The sequence below is a fragment of the Mustela putorius genome, unplaced genomic scaffold (assembly GCF_011764305.1).
Source record: "Mustela putorius furo isolate JIRA1106 unplaced genomic scaffold, ASM1176430v1.1 tig00003858_pilon_pilon_pilon, whole genome shotgun sequence".
Classification (NCBI taxonomy): Eukaryota; Metazoa; Chordata; class Mammalia; order Carnivora; family Mustelidae; genus Mustela; species Mustela putorius.
Window position 1 is genome coordinate 6,541,127 of NW_025422010.1, and position 21,709 is coordinate 6,562,835.

The 21,709-nt window shown below is 41.2% G+C and overlaps 1 protein-coding gene across 5 annotated transcripts in view; it reads left to right on the forward strand.

Moving 5' to 3' along the window:
- Positions 1–15,025, forward strand: part of SPIRE1 (spire type actin nucleation factor 1) — a 189,285-nt gene extending 174,260 nt beyond the window's left edge. For 3 of the 5 annotated variants that reach the window (XM_045065355.1, XM_045065356.1, XM_045065358.1), the window contains 6 exons: positions 2,085–2,258; positions 6,285–6,422; positions 6,998–7,068; positions 7,606–7,633; positions 7,729–7,865; positions 11,610–15,025. In XM_045065355.1, the coding sequence (XP_044921290.1) occupies positions 2,085–2,258; positions 6,285–6,422; positions 6,998–7,068; positions 7,606–7,633; positions 7,729–7,865; positions 11,610–11,868 (807 nt within the window). In that variant the 3' untranslated portion in view covers positions 11,869–15,025. The remainder of the gene's footprint in view (positions 1–2,084; positions 2,259–6,284; positions 6,423–6,997; positions 7,069–7,605; positions 7,634–7,728; positions 7,866–11,609) is intronic. The other 2 variants (XM_013051374.2, XM_013051375.2) reach the window with 1 other exon arrangement.
- The last annotated feature ends 6,684 nt before the right edge of the window (positions 15,026–21,709 follow it).

Genomic DNA, 21,709 nt, shown 5'->3' on the forward strand with positions numbered 1-21,709 from the left:
TCTAACATCACCTAAATGAAATTTGACCATTCCTTGTTCATTTTAAAGTACTTGTTTTTTCCAGAATACTTACCAGTGGTTGAAAATATGTATTATTATTAAAGAAATGCTTTCTTCTTTTTAAGGGAATTAGTATGCTTAAAAATTGTTAAAACTCATCAAAAGGTTGTTTTATGGAGGCAGCAATATGAGGCGAGAATTTTGATCCAATAGAAACCATTGTACATTGTTTTCAAGTATGTTTTATGATCTCGGAGCCAAAGCTGCTGTTTGCCCTGGATGACAGTTTGGCTGTTTTCCCAAGACTTGAGGTTCATCTAGTGGCTTTGATTCCGAGGACAGTAGGCCCCTGCCAAGAAGGAGTAACAGACCCTCTAAACAAAGGTGGTCTGCAAAGATTCTCTTGTAGTCCCACTTGACTTCACAAATATTTGCAGGGGAGATGAAGACTTCAATCACTCATTTTGCCAGCAACCTAATATCTAATGTTTTCTCAGGCATTCATGAATAAAAAGCACTGGAATATGCTTACTCCATTTTTTTCAGCCATATTTTTAAGCTATCTTGAATTATCAAGGGTTCAAATAAAGCAATAACAGATGTCCCTCCCTCAAAGTAGAGGAAGGTGGTGTGGTTACTGTGAAGGTACCAAGTTTAGACAGCTTTATAATGTTGAAATTTAATCAGTATTTCTGTTACGAAACAGTCCGACTAAAAAACTAGTGATTATATTATGTCAATTCCTGACCCAGTTCCTCTAATTCCCAAATAATCACTGAAACATTGATTAAATATAGCCTCGCCGGTGGTTTACCCATAGGAAAAGAGAACTCTAACCAGACAGGCTCAAACTTCAGAATCTAAAGACTTGTGTTAATGTGAACAACTTTTTGCTTTAGCAAAATATAGTTCTTGTCACAGCTTAAGTCTGTTCAAGGTCACAAGTCCAATAATCAGGTGATTCTTCTCTTCACCCAGCTTTTCTCTTAGAAGCCAGTGCATCATTTAGCTGTGCACCAGGACTTGTGATCACATGACTCCACTGTTAATGTTAAATTTAAAAATTATCAATGTAGAGAAACTGGTCAGGTCAATTAGAAGAAATTACAGCTATTAGGAGAAGTTTTGAATAGAAGAGAAAAAATACCAAAGAGGTAATCGAGGAAAGACCATCCGCCCACATCGAGGGCCCAGAAGTGTTTTCCTGACAAAGGGGAACTCGTGGTATGTGCTAGGTCAGGCTGTGAGTTACTTTTTGTGGAGAAGAAGAGCAAGATAAAACCAATCTGTGGTCACAGCTAAGAGTCTCAGTGGAAGGCAGTGGGAAAGCACTTCTGTCATTGGCTGGCGTCCAGGTTCCACATGGAACCACAGCTCCCTCCAAGGGTCCAGGGCACCAACCGAGACAAAGTCACTTCCAGGTCAGAGTAGTGACCCTTCTTGCAAGTAGCTTGTCTTGGGAAATCCATAAAGTCACACTCATCTTGCAGCAATGCCCTCTAGCTTGGTAAGTATCATTTTTAAAAAGTATGACAATTTAAAACTGTAGCTCTTTTTAGGAAAACAAGGCATCATTTTGTATTTATAACCCCTCCACTGAAAATTGCAGAAATGTCTTCACTGGTCCTCATTTTTATTTTTCTTGTGTCTCCCTCTCTTTCCCTAGGATGTTTGAAACCTAATTTTTTTCATAATTTGGTCAAATGATTGAGGATGATTGTCCATCTAAGTGAAAGGCGACTTTCAGCGCCTTCCTCTGGGAAGCTGGGGAGCAAGTGCTGCCTGGAGCTCACCCCCCACACCCGCTCTCACAGCCAAGTTAGAAATACCTTAAGCTCTGCTGTGTGAATTCCAAGAGTCTCTAGGAATGATTTCCTGGTGCGATTACTGACTTACACGTGCAGGAGCAGACATGGTGTGGTCACACACATGAATCTACGGCTAAAGTCCTCGGTGGTGTTTTTGTTTTGTTTTGTTTTTCTTTCATGCTCTGTAACCACTATTTGTAGGTCACTCACGTTCAGCATTATTTTCTCCTTTTCTTTTCCCCCTACCATTTTCTTTTTCCCTTATCTATTGTTCAGGTTCCTAGGATAACCAGTGTTTGGCCAAGGACGCCTTGCCGACCACTTTTTTCTACCATACAAACAGCTTCTCTGCTCAGCTCTCATCCTTTTGAAGCAGCCATGTTTGGGGTAGCAGGGGCTATGTATTATCTATGTGAGAGAGCTTTTACCAGCAGGTGGAAATCCTCAAAGGTTGGCCTCTTTCTGCTGGTTCTGGGAATTATTTTACTCTCTCTATCTCTTTGACAGTGATACCGCAACTACCGCACTCTGAACAATTAACAGCTTAGATGGGCACTTTGCTTCTGATCGTTGATTCCAGTCTTTTGTAGGATGCATAGATGACACCATGATCTCAGTTGAAAGGAAAATGACCTTGAAAGGACAACAAACTCAAAATGCAGCATCAGATTAGAGGGACCTGTGAGTGACCCAGTGGTACAGCAGGAGGAATGCCATCTCCTTTCCGTGTACAGGGGGCACTGCCCGAGAACCTGTGGGTGCTCTCCTCCCCAGGCCCTCCCACCGTCAGAACAGTGTTTGCTCCCTCACCCAGCTGACACAACGCCTTCTTCCAGGCCACAGAGCCATGGGGACTCCCCCACCCCTGGAACCATGTCATTCCCCATTTCCTGCACACTCCACCATGAGCTCCAAAATGCTGTGCCCCCATAGCCTGTGCCAGCCCTGGGCTCAGAATCTCTGTGTTCCGCATCTTTCATAGAGCTGTGTGGTGTGGGTCAGGTGTCATGCGGTTTTTATGACAACCCACTTTGCCATAGAAATTTTAAGTTTTCCTTTTATTGATGTGGTTATTTTAAATATGTAAATTTAGGCATTTCATTTTTTAGATTTTCATACAGACTATATTTTTAAAGGAAATATAGTATCTGCCAAACCCCAGTGAAATAAGCTTTCGTACTATGCCGCTATGCTGAAAGCTTCCCCTGCCCCCAGAGGAGCACCGGCTGCCCACTACACTAGCCTTTGCAGCTGCTCTCCTGTTCCGCCTCCTATGGGATCCTGGTTCTCCTAGGTCCTTTATTTACTAAACCTATCCTTGACAAATGAAACAGCAGCTGGTTTCTTTGTTATTCTTTATTACCCATCTTGGTTTGGAAAAGAGATTCTGAATGTAAAGGAAATACATCAAATTCTTTTCTCTTATTGTCACAAAACAGAAGAATAGATCTCTGTTCTTTTTCCCACTTTAGATCTGGCCCTTTGGGCAGTACGTGGTCAGTTAAAATTCAGGGATGGCATTTTAGCTCCTGCCACTGTTACTGCTGTTACTGAAGATCTGTTGGCATTTTCATTTTTATTATCAGTCCTCCCCAAACAGAGATGTAAGCGTATACTGTTACTCCAGGCAGAGTTCACTTTGAGTTTTAAAGTTGAATTTGACATGAGAAGAATAATTAAACTTAATAGGTGCTATTTTAATTTAAATCTGCCTTGGTTTTATTAAAAACTCCAGAAAATATTGGTGGTTTTGGATAATTTTCAAATATCTGCTACTTACAAAGTTTTTGCTCATTAAAAATACTATATAAAATAGGCATATTCCCATTCTCTCTGTGGTTCAGTAACCATAGTCTACATTATGCTCTGTAATTTCTATGCTCCCTTATTCTGACCCTTCTGAATGGTAAATGTAACCAGAATATTGAACAAAAACTCATGATTTTAGTGACATACGTCCAAAGTAAGTTCTAAAGGCTCATCTTTTCCTATAGTATATTTCAATCTTGATTAAAACTCTTTCAGATTTAGCGTCCCTTTCCTAAATTTAGGAATGAGATTGAAGCACAGGGAAGTAAGGGGATTTTAGAGGCCGTGTCTGGCTATAACAGAGTTCAGGGTGTGCGGAAGAGTGACCAAGCCCAGTGCAGAGCTCTCGCTCACTGTTAAAGCCCTGCACGCCCCTCACATTCTGGATCATTAGTGTCCCAGCAAGATCTTTTAAGGCTAAGGCGTAATTTGGTTTTGGGGATGTTGAATTAGTATTTTTTCTCAATTGAAAAAAGCAATGAAAACTAATTCTAGTAACTATTTATTACTTTCTTTCATGTTGCATTAAAGTTTTGTTGTCCTTGGGAAAGCACCAGAATTAAAACATTAGCATTTGACCCAATGGGAATTTTTTTACTCAACAGTAACCCGCTTGAAAGTTTAAAAAAGAACAAGAACACACACAAATACAATTTCTTATTGTGTCCTGCGAAGTACTGGATTCGCATATGGTTCAAAGCAGGAAGTTGAAAGTATGCTTGACTAAGTCCCTTTGTGACTTAAGACTGAGAAGAGGGAAGTAGAACCTGTCAGTCTATGGTGTGTGCTAGGAGATCCCTGCAAATAAAAAGGACTCCCGGAAGTGTTTACCGGCCCTAGCTGTAAAGCTAATTGACACTATGTGCCATCTTCCCACCTGCACGGTACCAAATCTCAGGGAGTGAGGATCTGGCTGGTGGCTGGAATCATACATTAGATTGTTCCAGCTCAGCAGTTTTGTCACAGTTAGTTGTCAGCAAATGCACCACAGCCACACTCATTGCTAATGAATAAAAAATTAAAAAAAATAAAAAGTAGGAAAGCTGCTTGTAAAATATGTTAAAAGCTGAGAAAAGCCATCATCCAGACATGTGCAGCCAGGATGCTTACCTCATGCACAATTCTAGTGGCCTAACCTTCACACAGACAGTGCATTGTTCCCACTTGACACTAGGCTACTTTCTCAGTTGGGAGCAAAACAGAGTAGATACCAGACAATCCCATTTAATCCTGTGATCTTTGAAAGCTTTTCCCATTGAAAGAGAAAATTATGTGATGGTGATTTTTTTTTTTAAAGGATTTTAGACATCTTAGAGCAAATGATATAATCTTCCCGAACAGACAGACTACCTTCCCACCCTCCAGACACTAAGCTTTTCCTCTTAAAAAATTTAATTGCAGGATTTTTTCCAAAACATTTTTAAGCAAATTTAGCCTTCTTTAAGTCAGCCTGAACAGAGATGATTTTGTATTGATTGTTAGTAAGAAACAGTTCTCCAAGCTACTTTTTTTAGTAAATGCTAATGTTTATCAAGTTTGCAACCTAGATTTGTTTCTGTTTTTTTCTGATTGAAAGACAGAACTGAATGTTAAAACTCCATAAACTGACTGCATTCATAGTCATGTGCTTTCCCATTTGGCTTGTTTGATTCCAGAATGCCTGTGAGCAATGCTATTGTGTGTGTGTGGGAGTGAATTATAATGTGTTTGTACTGAGAACATTAAGTTTCAGTGTCCCTACACCACAATGGCCCCTGTGAAGCCTGGCAGGGTGAGAATGCACAAGACTGTTCTGTCTTTCTATTAGATCCACCAATCAAGCGCAGAGCCGGATGGGGAGCAGATGGGGGTGAGGCTCTTTTATTCAGTGGGATCAGTTACATCAACATCTTCCTCGGCTGTTTTTAGGGAAACCATTAACATAAGACAGCCAGCATAAATATTTATTGTGAAATTCTTAAGATTTTCTCCACGTCTTTCCAGTGCTGACTGTGTATTCAGCGGTTGTTTCAAAGTAATAAGAGACATCCAGAGAACTGTGGGGCAGCCTTAGAGGTTGTTCCAGTAGCTCCGTGTTCCAGTTCCACCCGTACTACTAGGATTTTTCACAATGTGCTGATGTAACTTGCCACTAAATAATGCTTCTCAGTATAAATTACTAACCACCTTCTTTTGGCTATTCTGGGTACCACAAACCAGGTTTCTAAATAGTACCACTGTTGTAGACTTGCTGTTTACCTATGAGCATATAGTATACAGCACGAGAAGTAATGTCTGCATCATCATAAGCGAAAACTCACGTCAATTTGGTTTAGAACAAGAAAATTTTCTTCAAGATTTCAATGCATAGATACATAGCTCTGCTTAATGGGATAGAAACTTTTGAGACAAAATATGCACCCAAATGTGAGGAACTTTCTTTTCCTGGAAATTTCAGTAGGCTCTGATGTTTGACATGGTCCTCGGAAGCTTTTTGCCATCCATTGTCTTAGTGTAATTAAAAATTAATGTGGTCCCCAGAGTGAGCCAGCTCTATTCCAGTGTTCATTGGGAAACCTCTTTTCTTTGAAGCTACTAACCAGTTGTCTGATCTAAAGGGAAATTGTGCAATGCCAGAGAAGGGGGTGGGGTGGGAGTTTCTTATTCATGTGGAATTTTGAATTTCAGGAGGAATTCTGCTATCCAGTGGAATGCCTAGCTCTCACTGTGGAGGAAGTAATGCATATTCGTCAGGTCCTGGTGAAGGCAGAGCTGGAAAAGTACCAACAGTATAAAGATGTCTACACCGCCCTGAAAAAAGGAAAGGTAGAGCTATTTCAAGTTGGTTGATAAGCAGGGTTAGAAGAATGGTCTGGTCTCTTGTGGGAGTGGTCTGCTGGCAGCCAGATGGTATAGGACTTATAGGGGATTTTAGGAGGTAAGAGGCTTATTCTCTAATACACAGTTCCTGTTCTGCCTTGCTTACAAAAAGAGGAGTATTTTTGTTTCTCCCTGAGAAATCAAAAACTGTAGAAGATTTAAAACAACCATAATAAATAATGGCATGCCTTCATAAAACCATGTCCACATTTTTAAGTCTTGTAAAGAAACTATATCTGAGAAAGAGACTATCTCAGAACCTTCTTCAGATTGATTCCATGATGGTAAACCTTGGAGAGCTATGGCGTATTACTACCTTTCAAAAGGAGAATTAGGAGTAAATACAGAGCCAAACTATAATTATCACAGAGCCAGACTTGAAAACAGGGTTTCTGAGTTCCCATTTTACTTCCTTCTGCTAAACTTCCCCATTATATAAATGTAAAGTGTATTTAGATGTGTAAATTAGGAATTTAACTATTGGCAATGCTTTCTTCTCCCTTTAAATTTGTACTTTTTAGCTCTGCTTTTGTTGCCGAACCAGGAGATTTTCCTTCTTCACCTGGTCTTATACCTGTCAGTTCTGTAAGAGGTAAGGTATTTTTTTGTAATTGATAACCATAGTCAAAGAAATACTGGTTGCATTCGTAGTTGAATCATTTTCCTACACAGGAACAGTATTAGAGATTACCCAACCCATTATCAGATTGTGCTGTGCTTAGGGGTTAATAATACTGATTTTTTTCAAAAGAGTAGAGGAAACGGTATTTGGAATTAAACCTGGAAAATGCTTCTCTGCATAGATTTCTTTTACATAACTAAGATCACTCTAGTAAACATATGTCCAGTTGGAACAGAAAAAAAGAAGTGATTGTCATGTGATCCCAGGATAGACAAGTAAGAAAATCCCAGACAGATGTAAGTTGATCCTTTTACAGGAAACAGTGTAAGAGTTAAGGTTTACAGATTGTCTTCTTGATGATCCACAGTTGTATCAATTTGTTACATTCTGGTAGAAAAATCAGAGGGTTTCGGCAGTTTATCATAAAAATTCACAGCCATGAAGCCATTGGCTTCTCTGACTTTGCAGTCGCATCATGCTGAGTAACATTTCTGATTTTGTATACAGGCCAGTGTGTTCCCAGTGTTGCAAAAAGGTAAGTAAACTTGGTGAAATCACAACTTGTGTTAATTTTCAGGAGTCTCCCTCTTTAACCGTACTGCTCATTCTCGGTTTTGTTTGGGGTGATAGATGCGGCTGCCCTCCAAACCATACTCCACTCTTCCCATCTTTTCATTGGGACCTTCTGCCTTGCAAAGAGGGGAAAGTTGCATGAAGCCAGAAAAGCCCACCCCTGGCCACCATCGGCCACTCCGGAGCATTGCCAGGTGAGCAGGGGGCCTAGGACCTCAGAGCATCTCTGTAAAAGAAGAATGCTCCTTTTGAGGACTGCTGACGAGGTAGGGTTCAGACTCAGGGTGGTTTGGGGTGTCTGGGTGGCTGTTTTAATATAGTTTTGACTTGGACACAGGTCTCCAAAACTTCCTAAAGGTAACTTGACAAGGGAACAAAGCTAGCTGCTTGAAGCATACTTGAATGTCATCATTACTTTTCTACTTTAGAAATAATTACTTTGGGTGTCCTTTAAAAGTCATTTTTTTCTTTTTTTTTTAAATTTATTTTTTATTTATTTTCAGCATAACAGTATTCATTATTATTCACCTCCCCTTCCAATTTCCCCCAACTCCCTTCTCCTCTCTAACTCCCCATGTCCTCCATGCTATTTGTTATGCTCCACAAATAAGTGAAACCATATGATAATTGACTCTCTCTGCTTGACTTATTTCACTCAGCATAATCTCTTCCAGTCCCATCCATGTTGCTACAAAAGTTGGGTATTCGTCCTTTCTGATGGAGGCATAATACTCCATAGTGTATGTGGACCACATCTTCCTTATCCATTCGTCCGTTGAAGGGCATCTTGGTTCTTTCCACAGTTTGGCGACCGTGGTCATTGCTGCTATAAACATTGGGGTACAGATGGCCCTTCTTTTCACGACATCTGTATCTTTGGGGTAAATACCCAAGAGTGCAATAGGGAAGTTCTATTTTTAATTTCTTGAGGAATCTCCACACTGTTCTCCAAAGAGGCTGCACCAACTTGCATTCCCACCAACAGTGTAAGAGGGTTCCCCTTTCTCCACATCCTCTCCAACACATGTTGTTTCCTGTCTTGTTAATTTTGGCCATTCTAACTTGTGTAAGGTGATATCTCAATGTGGTTTCAATTTGAATCTCCCTGATGGCTAGTGATGATGAACATTTTTTCATGTGTCTGATAGCCATTTGTATGTCTTCATTGGAGAAGTCTCTGTTCATATTTTCTGCCCATTTTTTGATATGATTGTCTGTTTTGTGTGTGTTGAGTTTGAGGAATTCATTATAGATCCTGGATATCAACCTTTTGTCTGTACTGTCATTTGCAAATATCTTCTCCCATTCCGTGGGTTACCTCTTTGTTTTTTTTACTGTTTCCTTTGCTGTGCAGAAGCTTTTGATTTTGATGAAGTCGCAAAAGTTTATTTTCACTTTTGTTTCCTTTGCCTTTGGAGACATATCTTGAAAGAAGTTGCTGTGGCTGATATCAAAGAGATTACTGCCTATGTTCTCCTCTAGGATTCTGATGGATTCCTTTGATACATTTTGAGTTTATCTTTGTGTACGGTGTAAGAGAATGGTCGAGTTTCATTCTTCTACATATAGCTGCTCAGTTTTTCCAGCACCATTTATTGAAGAAACTGTCTTTTTTCCACTGTATATTTTTTCCTGCTTTGTCGAAGATTATTTGCCCGTAGAGTTGAGGGTCCAGATCTCTCTACTTGAGAGGCTCTCTATTTATTGAGGCTCTCTACTCTATCCCACTGGTCTATGTGTCTGTTTTTATGCCAGTACCATGCTGTCTTGGCGATCACAGCTTTGTAATAAAGCTTGAAATCAGGTAATGTGATGCCCCCAGTTTTATTTTTGTTTTTCAACATTTCCTTAGCGATTCGGGGTCTCTTCTGATTCCATACAAATTTTTGGATTATTTGCTCCAGCTCTTTGAAGAATACCGGTGGAATTTTGATTGGAATGGCATTAAAAGTATAGATTGCTCTAGGCAGTATCGACATTTTAACAATGTTTATTCTTCCAATCCAAGAGCATGGAATGGTCTTCCATCTTTTTGTGTCTTCTTCAATTTCTTTCATGAGTGTTCTGTAGTTCCTCAAGTATAGATCCTTTACCTCTTTGGTTAGGTTTATTCCCAGGTATCTTATCGTTCTTGGTGCTATAGTAAATGGAATCAATTCTCTAATTTCCCTTTCTGTATTTTCATTGTTAGTGTATAAGAAAGCCACTGGTATCCGTACATTGACTTTGTATCCTGCCACGTTGCTGAATTGCTGTATGAGTTCTAGTAGTTTGGGGGTGGAGTCTTTTGGGTTTTCCATATAAAGAATCATGTCATCTGCGAAGAGAGAGAGTTTGACTTCTTCATTGCCAATTTGGATACCTTTTATTTCTCTTTGTTGTCTGATTGCTGTTGCTAGGACTTCTAATACTATGTTGAACAAGAGTGGTGAGAGTGGGCATCCTTGTCGTGTTCCTGATCTCAATGGGAAGGCTGCAAGCTTTTTCCCATTGAGGATGATATTTGCTGTGGGTCTTTCATAGATAGATTTTATGAAGTTCAGGAATGTTCCCCCTATCCCTATACTTTGAAGCATTTTAATCAGGAACGGATGCTGGATTTTGTCAAATGCTTTTTCTGCATCAAATGAGAGTTTGGTTCTTCTCTCTTCTCTCTTCTCGTATTAATTTGTTCTATCACACTGATTGATAAAAGTCATTTTTAAAACTGACCTTGTTTTCAGTGGAGTCAAAAACTTGCATGTAACACTCTCATCTTTCTTCTTTAGTGTTGAAAGCAAATCTGTTTAGTTCTAGCATTCCAGTGGTCTGGCATCACTTGGGCTTATTTTCCTATTGTCAGTATGGCAGAAATAAAGCTTTATGCCAAAAGCTTTTGGAAATTTAAAAAAAAAAAAAAGTTGCCTGAATATCCGTCCCTCTGCATTTAATGCAGAGTAAGGGTCCTTAAGTGAGGGCAGAAGGAGGTCAGGCCAGCTTGACTTATGCACTCACAGGGCCAAAAAGATTGGGGTTTTACAAACCAGCTGCCCACAGGGGCAGGGAGGTGCTGGGCACCAGGCAATGCTACTGCTGGCTGCTGCCGCCGCTGTGCAGCCCCACTGGTGACTTGCACCGACTCCACTCCGAGACTCTGCCTTGCCGCTCCGGGATAGCCCCCGACTCATCACCTGTGGGTTCAAGGCTGTGGGGCCCGTTGTTCCTTTCTATACCCACACTAAACTCACATTCCTGTTTTGTTTCACTGAAGTAGTCCATGAGTAGAGGATTCCTAGTTATTTCAAAAAATCACCCAAAACATTTATTACAGTGTTGACCTGGATAACTTCAGCTCCCTGGGATCCAAATAATTAATAACCCAAATACAGTTGTTGGAAAGGGACAGGTATATCTGATAAATGCAAAAATGCTGAGGAAGCTGCTCCAAAGAGAACTTTTCAGGACTGAGACCAGTTGACTTCAGTTTACTCTAGTCTGCTCTCCTGTCTACAGTTGACTCGTGTTCACCAACTCTGACGCGGGGTCTCTGGAGAAAGAACTTGAAGTCCTTTCTGAATTATCGATAGGACGTTCGCAACTTGTACTTTGTTTCGCTTTGTTTGTTTAAGTCCACTGTATAGTATTTGAGTGAATACTCTAATTAGGCTTTTTTTCCAAAAATTCTGGAAGGGATACTGAGTTTTCAGTATTAATATTTCTTTTTTTTTTCCCAATATGACTATTTCTTAATAAAACATGTTTCCTTGTTCCTTTTTTTTTTTTAATATTTTGAATTTTATTTCCAATTAGAAATTCTTTCTTTGGAAGAGCATGAGGTGACTCGCCCATTCCATAATGTTTTGGGAACAGATTTACTTTTTCTGCACGCATTTTCTCAGTATTGCAGTAGAACTGTAAGTGACAATACTGGATACTCTAAAGGTTGTTTTTTGTTCCAGGTTCTCCTCAAAATCTAAGTCTGTGGACAAATCCGATGAAGAGCTACAGTTTCCCAAAGAGCTGATGGAGGACTGGAGTACTATGGAGGTGTGTGTAGACTGCAAAAAGTTTATTTCGGAAATCATCAGTTCCAGCCGGCGCAGCCTGGTGTTGGCCAACAAAAGAGCCCGATTGAAAAGGAAAACACAGTCTTTCTACATGTCCTCACCGGGCACTTCGGAGTACTGCCCTTCAGAGAGGACTATCAATGAAATCTGAGCCTGTGCCTTTCAGTTGCTTTGTGTTCCGAGTTGGTACCAGCGCAGGAGAACACTGAGCTAGACTGTCTCTCCTTGCCGTGGTCTTAGTTCATAGGCTTGAATTTGCATTAGATCAGATTTTTGCTGCCTCACGTTGTTCCACAGACTGAATGCTGTGTTCCTATCGATTGACGATACGTGACAGGTCAGCCAATCGCTCGTTTGCACCGAGAGAGAACAATAGCTTGAAACTTGCTTCCGTGTGTGCGCGCGGATCTGGAGGCCAGAGACTTTTTCCTTAGTTCAGTTACTTACTGTTCCTCAGATCATTTCCCGACTAAGGCAAAAAGCTTCTCCTAGGAGAAATCAGCCTCACAAAGGTGTCGATGTTCGCACAGTTCTACGCAGTAAGTCATATTGGCACTTCCGCCCGACAGCGTTCCTGCCTAACGCACACAGTGGCCAGGCCCTGCCTCATACTGGGTACCTGGAGTCGCCGGGCTAGGCTGTGTATCATCTCACGGCACAAAATCTGGAAGGATTTGCTCCTGCTATCAAACTGATTTTAAATTATTGTTGCTCTGAGCTAAAGACTACAGGAGGGACTTCATGCCTGCATTCTAGTGCAAAACATCTGGATAAGCTGTACACCCCAGTGGGGAACCATTTCCTCTGAGCTGCTGTGTTCGCCCCAGTGCAATGGATGGGTGTTCCCTGAGTGGGTGACAGGTTTTCGTTCCCTATCTTGAATGGATTATGGTTCCTTGTAGTTTTGTAACAGAGGTCTAAGAATTAAAGTTCTGTGGGAGTTTCAGGACAAAGGAAGGCTAGAAGTTTGTCGAGAAGTTGCGTGTATTTTGGTTAACTCTGAGAAGGATCGTGACAGCATAGGGTGCCAGCCGTTGCCACACTGCGGGGAACGAGCTGGAGCTCATCCGTTTTCAGCTACATTTTTCATAACTTTATAGTCTTAGCCATCACAACTAAATTAAGTCACAATTTGGTACCTAAGGTCTCCAACTGAAATTTATTTATTTTTATAAATGAATTTTAAGGGAAAAATTGTCTAGTTCTTTTAAAATTACAAGAAAATTAACCTGCTGATAGACTTTTTGGATGCTTTTTTGCACAAGTTTTCCTTGTAAACGACTGGAGGGTGTAGGGCGGGTTTTGATGGAGGTAAGTTGGAGGGTAGCACTCACTGTACACATGAACCATCTCAGCTTGTTTGTCTCATGCTAGGAGCTGTACTTTATTATTTTAGTAAGCTTAGAAACTACCAACCAGTCAAATTGCCATTGGCATTTGGGAAATCAATTAATGCACATGCACAAGAATTCCCTAAAAGCTATAGGACCCATCTGTAGTCAGCACTGCAACAGCACCATTGAATAAAAGGCATGGCAGTCACATTTCACTCCACATCAAAGTATAGTAACATTTCTACATTAGATTAACAGTAATACCTCAAAACTGCTCTGGTAGTAGTTTTTAATGGGTTGAAATTTACAATTTAGTAAATGGCTTAAAATTACTTATACTTATGAAATAAACTTTACCAATTGACTAAAATAATGCATGTTAACAGTTCGTCTGTATTTGCATGTCAAAATGGGCCACCAGAGAACCCTTCTTGAATTTGCACATGTTTAAATTATTTTAAAGACTCTTGTATACAAGATTTAAACAGTATATGGGGTGAATCTCATTTATAAAATTTTCCAAGGGACTTTTTGGACTCTGTACCCCAGATGCTTTGGTGGAAGCCACACACCCTTTGAGGGCCCCAGGTTTAGGCCTCGAAATTACTACCGGGAAAGGGAATGGTGTTTGTGTAGATATATAGACATGACCCATGACAGAAGGCTTTTTAAAATAACGACTAGTGTACCGCTGTTACAAAACATAAGAAACTAAGCCCCTAAAATGAGAGTTTCATTCACATTTATAAGACAAGATACCTAGCTCATCTCAGTCTTTGGCTTCAGTCCTTCAGGTTTCTGATGCTGTCTAGGCTGATTAGGGCATTTTGATCACTCTTACCAGAGCATTAGACTGAATCCTTGAGCAGCATTAACGAGGTTTGTCAAGTGGGTGGTAAGGTCTATGTGAGATAGTCCACAGTGTGAGAAGAAGACACGTGACACACTTCAAAGCATAGAAATTGAATTAGCCTCACTTTTTATTGCCAAAACAATTTCTTACAGTTTCTCCCATAGCCATGACATGTGCCCAACACCTCAACTTACGTTAGGTAATTCCCAGAGAGTAATTCACTAGCAGCTTTTGGAGCATGGTTTTACCCTTGTTAACCTTGGTCTCTGACCTTAGGCCTGTCTTCCTCTTCTTAACTAGTAAAATAACATACCTTTGCAGTATTCCTTTTTTTTTTTTTCCTGGTTTCTGACAATTCAGCATTTACACCTGATCCAACAACAACACATTGGCTAGCTGGTCAGAAGGAGACGTGTCTGAGAGCTCGCATGCACACCTGAGCAGCCCTTGGCATGCCCTCCAGCACTTGCTCCTTTCCTCCCAGACTTCACGAGCTTGCCCCACTGGGAGATCATTCCTTCCCCACGGCTTAACTTTCTACCAGTGTCAGAGTAGATAAGAATGCTTGTAAATACTGTAATATATTTATTAATATTTGAAAGGCATTCATTCAGTGGACAATGGGAATTAACTCTCCCAGGACAAGTGAAAATGAAATAATTGATATGTACGTTGACTTAACAGTCTTACTAGATTTCAAGTCTTAAGCCTTTCAGATTAAACCAGAAGGTTGTTAAGTAGGAGTTTTTAAAATGATCTTACATTTGAAGAGATGATGTGATTAGCACCGTGAACTCGTACCATGAATTTTTTAAGGCTTTTATTTTTCTAACTGTATTAATAAATATAGCATTGGATTTTAGGGGTCACATAGGAGACATGAAAGTTTTCAAATTATGTTGCTATTTGCTAAAGCAAAATGGCAGAAAATTTTGTTCATGCCAGACTGTTGGAAGAGCCATGGAGAAATGTGTACACTGACTGGACTTTGACCTGGCTTCCTGTGTGTGTGAGACTCAAGGTATTGCTGGCATTCGGGGTGACATGACGGTACTAAACGTTTTCCATTCAAGTCTTTTATTTTAAAATTTAGGGAAAAATAAAATGGCTTTCCATCATAACTTCCGTGTTGAGTTCCTATTGTAAAATGGTGATGTCTTTTTGAGAACTAGCGGTCAGAAACCATCTAGGTTAGGAAGGCAAGATACTTGCATCTCAGAAGTTACGATCAGGTTAAGATCGACAATCTGACAAGGACCACAATAGAAAAATTTTTAGAAGGAGCGCCGGGGTGGTTCAGTCAGTTAAGTATCCGACTTTTGGTTTCGGCTCAGGTCATGATCTCAGGGTCGTAGGATCAAGCCCCACATCAGGCTCTGTGCTCAGTGAGGAGTCTGCTGGAGATTCCCTCCCTCCCTTTCCCTTTGCCCCTCCCCCAGCTTGTGCACACTCTCTCTCTCTCACTCTCTCTAAAATAATAAATTTTGAAAAAAGGTAAAGAAAAACTTTCATTAATAACAGAAAAAAGGAAAAAATTTTTAAAAACTGAGCCACTACCGTAATTCTACTATGCTACCAAGAAGCCGTAACTTCCTCTTTTACCCTCCACAGTGTAGGAAATTAAGATTCCACAAATAGTGTGTAACGTTTCATCATATATGAGAAGTCACATGTGCAGTGACAAATTATGTGCAGAAAAATAAAGCTTTTATGTATTTTTCCTAAACAGCATTCCTGAAGGGATATATTCCTAGGATGTCCCATATGAAAATTTCCTATCGTAGCACGTAAATTGCTTGAGAAGAAAATTAGAAAGGTTAGGCCCCAGTGAGCTTAGGGAAGTTCTTATGTTTCTGTTAACTAAATAGAATCATTTAAGATATTTACGTATCACAAACATTAGCCGATACGGAGTTTAATACTCATTTACACAAGCTACCCCCTTATTTGTCAGGCATATTTGAGGATCTCTTTCCACTGAAGCTCCTCTGTGAGGTGTATAAACAAGCCATTTGTGTGTGTGTCCAGCTCATGGCCCCGTGTTCGCTGACTGGCTGAGCCAAGTCCAAGTCCTTGCCTTGGGCCTCCTGGACTCCAGAGATAGAGAAAACTTGGATACCACCAAGAGGAAAGCTTTGGGTAACCTTTCTAACTGTATGTCTATGTCCTCCCCAGTTTCCGTGCAGAAGGGTAGTTGTGAGTCATCGTAGTCTAGCATTTCCTAAAGAAAACTGTTTCTAGAAAAGGGCTTGATTGCACATATGACGTTTTTAGAGACTCCAGTTCTTGTCTCTGTGCAGAATGTGCAGATACACACACACACATACACACACACACACACACATACACAGAGATTCTTTATAATGTTCATGCAGTGTATGCTCCTCCCATATTAGCCAAAGGCCCAAGTCTAAAAATCTTTTATCACCCAAAAAGTTGAGGAGCTAAGAACCTATTTAATATAAAACTCTGCCTACACTAATTAAATGTTCAGGTGGAATTACCTGGCAGACTGAATTTGCACTATTTTCTGGTGCATTCCATTAAAATGTATATGATGCATAATTGATGTATTTAGAATAGATCTTACTATGCAAAAGATTCTGCGGCTCTCTGCTGCAGCAAAACCCGAGCCACTTATGCATCACTGAAGCAGTAGAAATAAAAGAGCTTCAGAACTGACAAGACAAGGCCCTTGAAAAGTGGGGCATCAAAAGTTCCTTTATATCCTGCAGATTTAGAACTGAAGAAGCCTCAGAGGTTTAGACTCACGCCATGTTCAGTGTGTACTGTGAACAGTGTACCACTCATTGCTCAGATTTCTTTTGCTGCCTAGAGCACAGGGCCTGACCCTGTGGGTCCTGCACTAGGAACGCACTCACAGGCTGCCCTAATGAATCCAACTATGGATTGCAAAAAAGGTGGGGGGGGGGGCTCCTGAGTGTGGCTGGCAAGGGGGGACAACCTTGAGCGAGCTTGCTCACTTCAAGTTTGCCCTCCTGTGTATTCTTTGCTTTCGTATTCCCTTGTGACTGAGGCACCATTCAGTCCCTTTTCCTGGGGTGACACAGCAGAGGACATCCCACCTCAGCTCCTGGGAAGAGTGGAAGTGCCAGAGATGAGTGAGCATTTCTGTAGAGCTACCTTGAACACCAAGTTCCTAAGCAAACGGTGTAAAAGCTGCAGGAAAGCACACGGGGGAAGGAAGGAACAGCCAGTCTCTGCACAGCTAATTCCGAACAGTGTAGCTATGGCTGTATGGAGCCTTGGGTAGAAGCAAGAAACAGAATCACTTCTACTTTTAAAGGGAAAAAATGTTGATCTCAGACATCCCAAAGAGAAAAGAAGCCTCAGGAGATTCCAGCTTGCCCATCAAGGCAGGGGACGTGACTTGAGACAACAAGCCTGGAGTCATCCTATCACAAGTCTCAAGGTCATTTCAGAAGTCAGATTCACAGAATAGAAACTTGGACTGGCACTCTAGTCCCCAAGTGTCTCCTATGACAACCTAAAATATTTCCCAAGGTGTATCTAGTGGTAGACATACGTCCTTCCCAGCAAGAACTGGACCTTTCTCTGTTCCAAATCTAGTGAGAAGGATTTCTCAGGACCCACGAGCTTTCGTTCTGACGACTGAAACAAATTAGTCTGTCATCATCGAAGCTGATTCTAAAATGGTACTAATTTAACTGTGCTCCAGACAACAGAACAGCTGTCTAACACTGAAAAGATTCCTTAACATTTCTGGATTTCAATTTCTTCCATTTTTAAAGCAAGGGTGTTGGGCAAGGGGTTCCCTAAGGTCAGTTTTAACCCAGAAGAGGCATTCAACACAGTGGATCAAACAGCCAGTACTATGTAGGTACCCACCAGCAAATCGTTGAGAGCCTGAGCGAATGGTTAACAAGAAATATATATTTATATTTGTGCATCCAAGCCAGCCTTTTCACTAAAGTGGAGTGGGGGTTGACTGGTACTTTCCAGGCAATATTTGTGTTGAGGACAAGCCTGGTTATGTGTATCACACAGACATAAGAAGTGCAAAAACATGCTGCATCTCTTTGAAACTTGGGGAGGCAAAGACAAAAATTCAGCTTTACTAATTGTTATAAAGAATCTGAGCCCTTGTTCGTCCATATACCTCATGGTCAAAAAAAATCCTGAGTAGATGTCCTAAAATTAAAAAGAAAATTTTCAGAAATTTGAGTTGATATATATTAAAAACAGACACAAAAACCCCAGCGTTTTACACCAACAACATCTGGTTACTGATGGTTCAGATCCCAACCCTATACAATGAGAAGACCTTGTCAAGCCTGATAAGTCTTTGATCCCACAGCATCAGAGATGTAAGAAAGGTAAAGGTAAGCAGGTAGCATAGAGGCAACTAATATAACAGACTATCTTCATTGCATTAAAAGGTAGCAAACGATCAGGGATAACCCTTGTTATCCGGCTTGGTCAAAGAACCAGTTACCACAGCTACAAGGGAATCCCAGTATATACACCTCCGAGGGTAGTAATGGGATCCCCAGCCAAGAAGCTTGTCTCTTTAGCCCTCTCAGTGTGGTAGACCCCATCCCTGCCTGGCTCTCTTCTCCACCAAATTTGGTCTCTATTCGTGACTTTCAGAGCTCACAGTGAGCCAAGAAGGAGGTCCTGCCCCCAGCCAATGGCAAGCTCTTAACTCTGTTTAAACATGTCCAGGACCCCGGAGACACTTACTTCTGCAAAGTTCTATCTTTGAACAACTCTAACTGTTGGGAAGTTCAGCTATTGTGTAATTTAGTCCAATTGTTTACCCCTTGGTTCTGTCTCATGTGGCTCCACAAGAATGTGCCTACTCTCCCAAGTGGCTGCCTTAAATAGCCTAATTCTCCTGTCTCCCTGCAGCACTTCCTACTTCTCCCTTCTCCCTTCTGCACGTTTTCTCCATTGAACTTAGCACCCAACACCCTACTAAATTGTTCCAGGAAAACAAGGCTCTCCATCACATTTCTTCACTGCCTTCTCCCCAGTTTCTGGAAAAATATTTGGCATGTAACGGGTGCTCAGTAAATGTTTGTGGAGGGGATGAATGAGCAGGTTCAATATGGAAATGCGAATAAATGAGAAATACAAAGATGGAACCATCAAGATGTCTTCCAAACACTTGTAGTTTTAATCCGTGCTCTTCAACAAGTCACTGTCATGTGCAGCCCCTGTGGCTTTCCCCAAAGTCAATAAATCAATCACTGCAGTCCTAAAGTAGCTAATTCCAAGACAGAAGCTTGAGTCAGTAGCTCCCACCATTAACATGGTTGACTTTGGAGCCCCAGAAACCCTATGTGCAGATCTGGGTTTTTCTACCCAACTCTGATCAATGGCACGCCCCACACCTTCCTCTCTGGGCCCTTGTCTGCTTCCAGAGCTCCTGGGGGGAAGTCACGTGCACAGCCTTGCCTCCCAGCCAGCTTCTTCCCATTAACAAATTGATGTGCACATGTATGGAGACCTTGGAGACTTATAATTGAAGCCACTACATAACTGCAAAGGGCATATTTATCTGTACTGAGTTTGTGCTCATTAACTTCTTTGCCATTTGCCTCTTCTACATTATGGGAGTTAACACTTACTAGTAATGATAACATTTTGATTAGGCTTTCTGTGTCAACTGGACTGAAATTTTCAAAATATGAAACTACAGTTGCCCCTTGAACAATGTGGGTTTGAACTGTGCGGGTCCTTACTGCAGGTTGTTTTTTCTTAATAAATACAGTAAAGTACTCTAAGTATATTTTCTCTTGGGATTTTCTGAGTATTTTCTTTAGCTTACTCTATGGTGAGAATACAGTATAGGAAATGTTTACAAAATATGGGTTAATTGACTATGCTTTTGGGAAGTCTTCCAATCAATAGGCTATTAGTAGTTAAGTTTGGGAGAGTCAAAAGTTATATTAGGGGGGCATCAGGGCCTCTAACTCCTGCATTGTTCAAGGGTGAACTGTATTTTAAATTTGTCGTAGTAAAACAATTTGGTCATTCAAAGTATAAGGAAAGCTATGGAGAGGTGCATGATGATAGCGGATATTCTGTGCCGTGTGTTACTATTAATATGTAATTTTTAAGATATTGTGATTTTCAGTAGCTATGAATAAACTACCCGTAATTGGCCACATACCTGCTATCAGATACATGAACTCCCTTAATCCTCAGCTCTGAAGTAGGCGCCATTAATATCCTCTCTCACAGAAACAGCAATACCGAGCTGTCATTTGCCCAAAGTCAGAACACCAGCCCAGCACCCAGCCTGAGGCATCTCCAATGCCAAACTGTGCTCATTGCCCTGCTACATTTCCAGCTGTGTTTCCTCTTAGATGCTAGGATTCTGAATCCGGTTCTCACATCCCCCAAAGAACTTAGGGATGCCCAGAACTGTGTGGGGAAAGCAGAACATCTGATCTTGGCTCCTGAGGAACTTAAACTAGTCAGCCAAATATGTGAACAGATTTTTTAAAAAATTGTCCCAGGGAAGCATAAACGTCTAGGAAGATATACCAAGCTGTGAGCTTGTTTATCAGTCAAGGACATGTTCATGGAAGCAGATTTCCAGGCAGGTTCAGAGGGAGAGAACCCAGCATTGCCCACAGAATAGTCTGATGCCCACCTACATCAGAGTCATCCAGGCCAATGCCTAGGCCTGGTTTTTACTTTTTCCAGAAAGGAATGAGGAACTTCTATAACTTTTTATTCAGGGAAAGTTACAGTGAGATTATCTGGGAATGATCGATCTGTCAACAAGAAGAAGAACAGAATGAAAAGGGGACCACTTAGAAAGTGATTATACAAATTTAACATAAAATGAAATATTAGATATGTATTGCTACGTAACAAATGACCCCAAGACACTGTGGCTTGAAACAATAAACATTTATTATCTCACAAGTTTCCATGGATCAGAAAATCAGGAGCAGCTTTAGACGAGTGGTTCTGGCCTACCATCCCATGAGGTACTTGTAGTCGAGACGTCCACCGGGCCCAGAGTCAGTTCAAGGCTTCCCTGGGGCTAGAAGATCCATTTCCAAGATGGCACCCCCTCATGGCTCCCTCTCACAGCTCCTAACCCATGGACCTCCTTGTCCGGCTCCTCCTATCATTCATGACCCTACAGCTGGCTTGCCCCAGAGCCGGTGATGCACGAGCGAGCAAGGTCCAAGTCACAGTGTCTCCTAGGACCTGGCCTGGGAAGTCACAGAGCATCGTGGAACATTCTGCAGCAGCCCACTGGTCATGCACTGCTCAGTGTGGGAGGAGACCACGTGGGATGTGGCCAGCCCTCCCAGGAATGATAAGGTGATAAACACCTAAAGCAAATTGTGACAGTGAAAATGAGAAGGCATAGAACTGACCAGAGATCTTTCAAAGGAATGTTTGGTTTCCAAACGGCTACAGAAAGAGCAGGAGGAAGAAGTCTTAAATAACCCGGGTTTTGTATTTGGAAAATGGAAGTAGCACTACTTAGCAATGGGGGGAACAGAAAGCAGCTGGGTGAAAGGGAACAAATTCAGCTTCATTCATGCTGACTGAGAGATGCAGTGGAATCCCCAAGAAAAGGATCAGCTTTAAGGGCCAGAGAGTAAATAATAGGCTTGGTCACCTCATGGGGTCTCTGCCGCATCCTCTTCTGTGTGGGGGGCTTTACTTACAACCCTTTAAAAACGCAAAAATTTTCCTTAGCTCATAGGCAAGAGTCTGCCAACCCCTGCCCTAAGCAAGCTGTCCTATAATCTAAGACAAGCATAGATCACAATGAGCAGTCAAGTCTA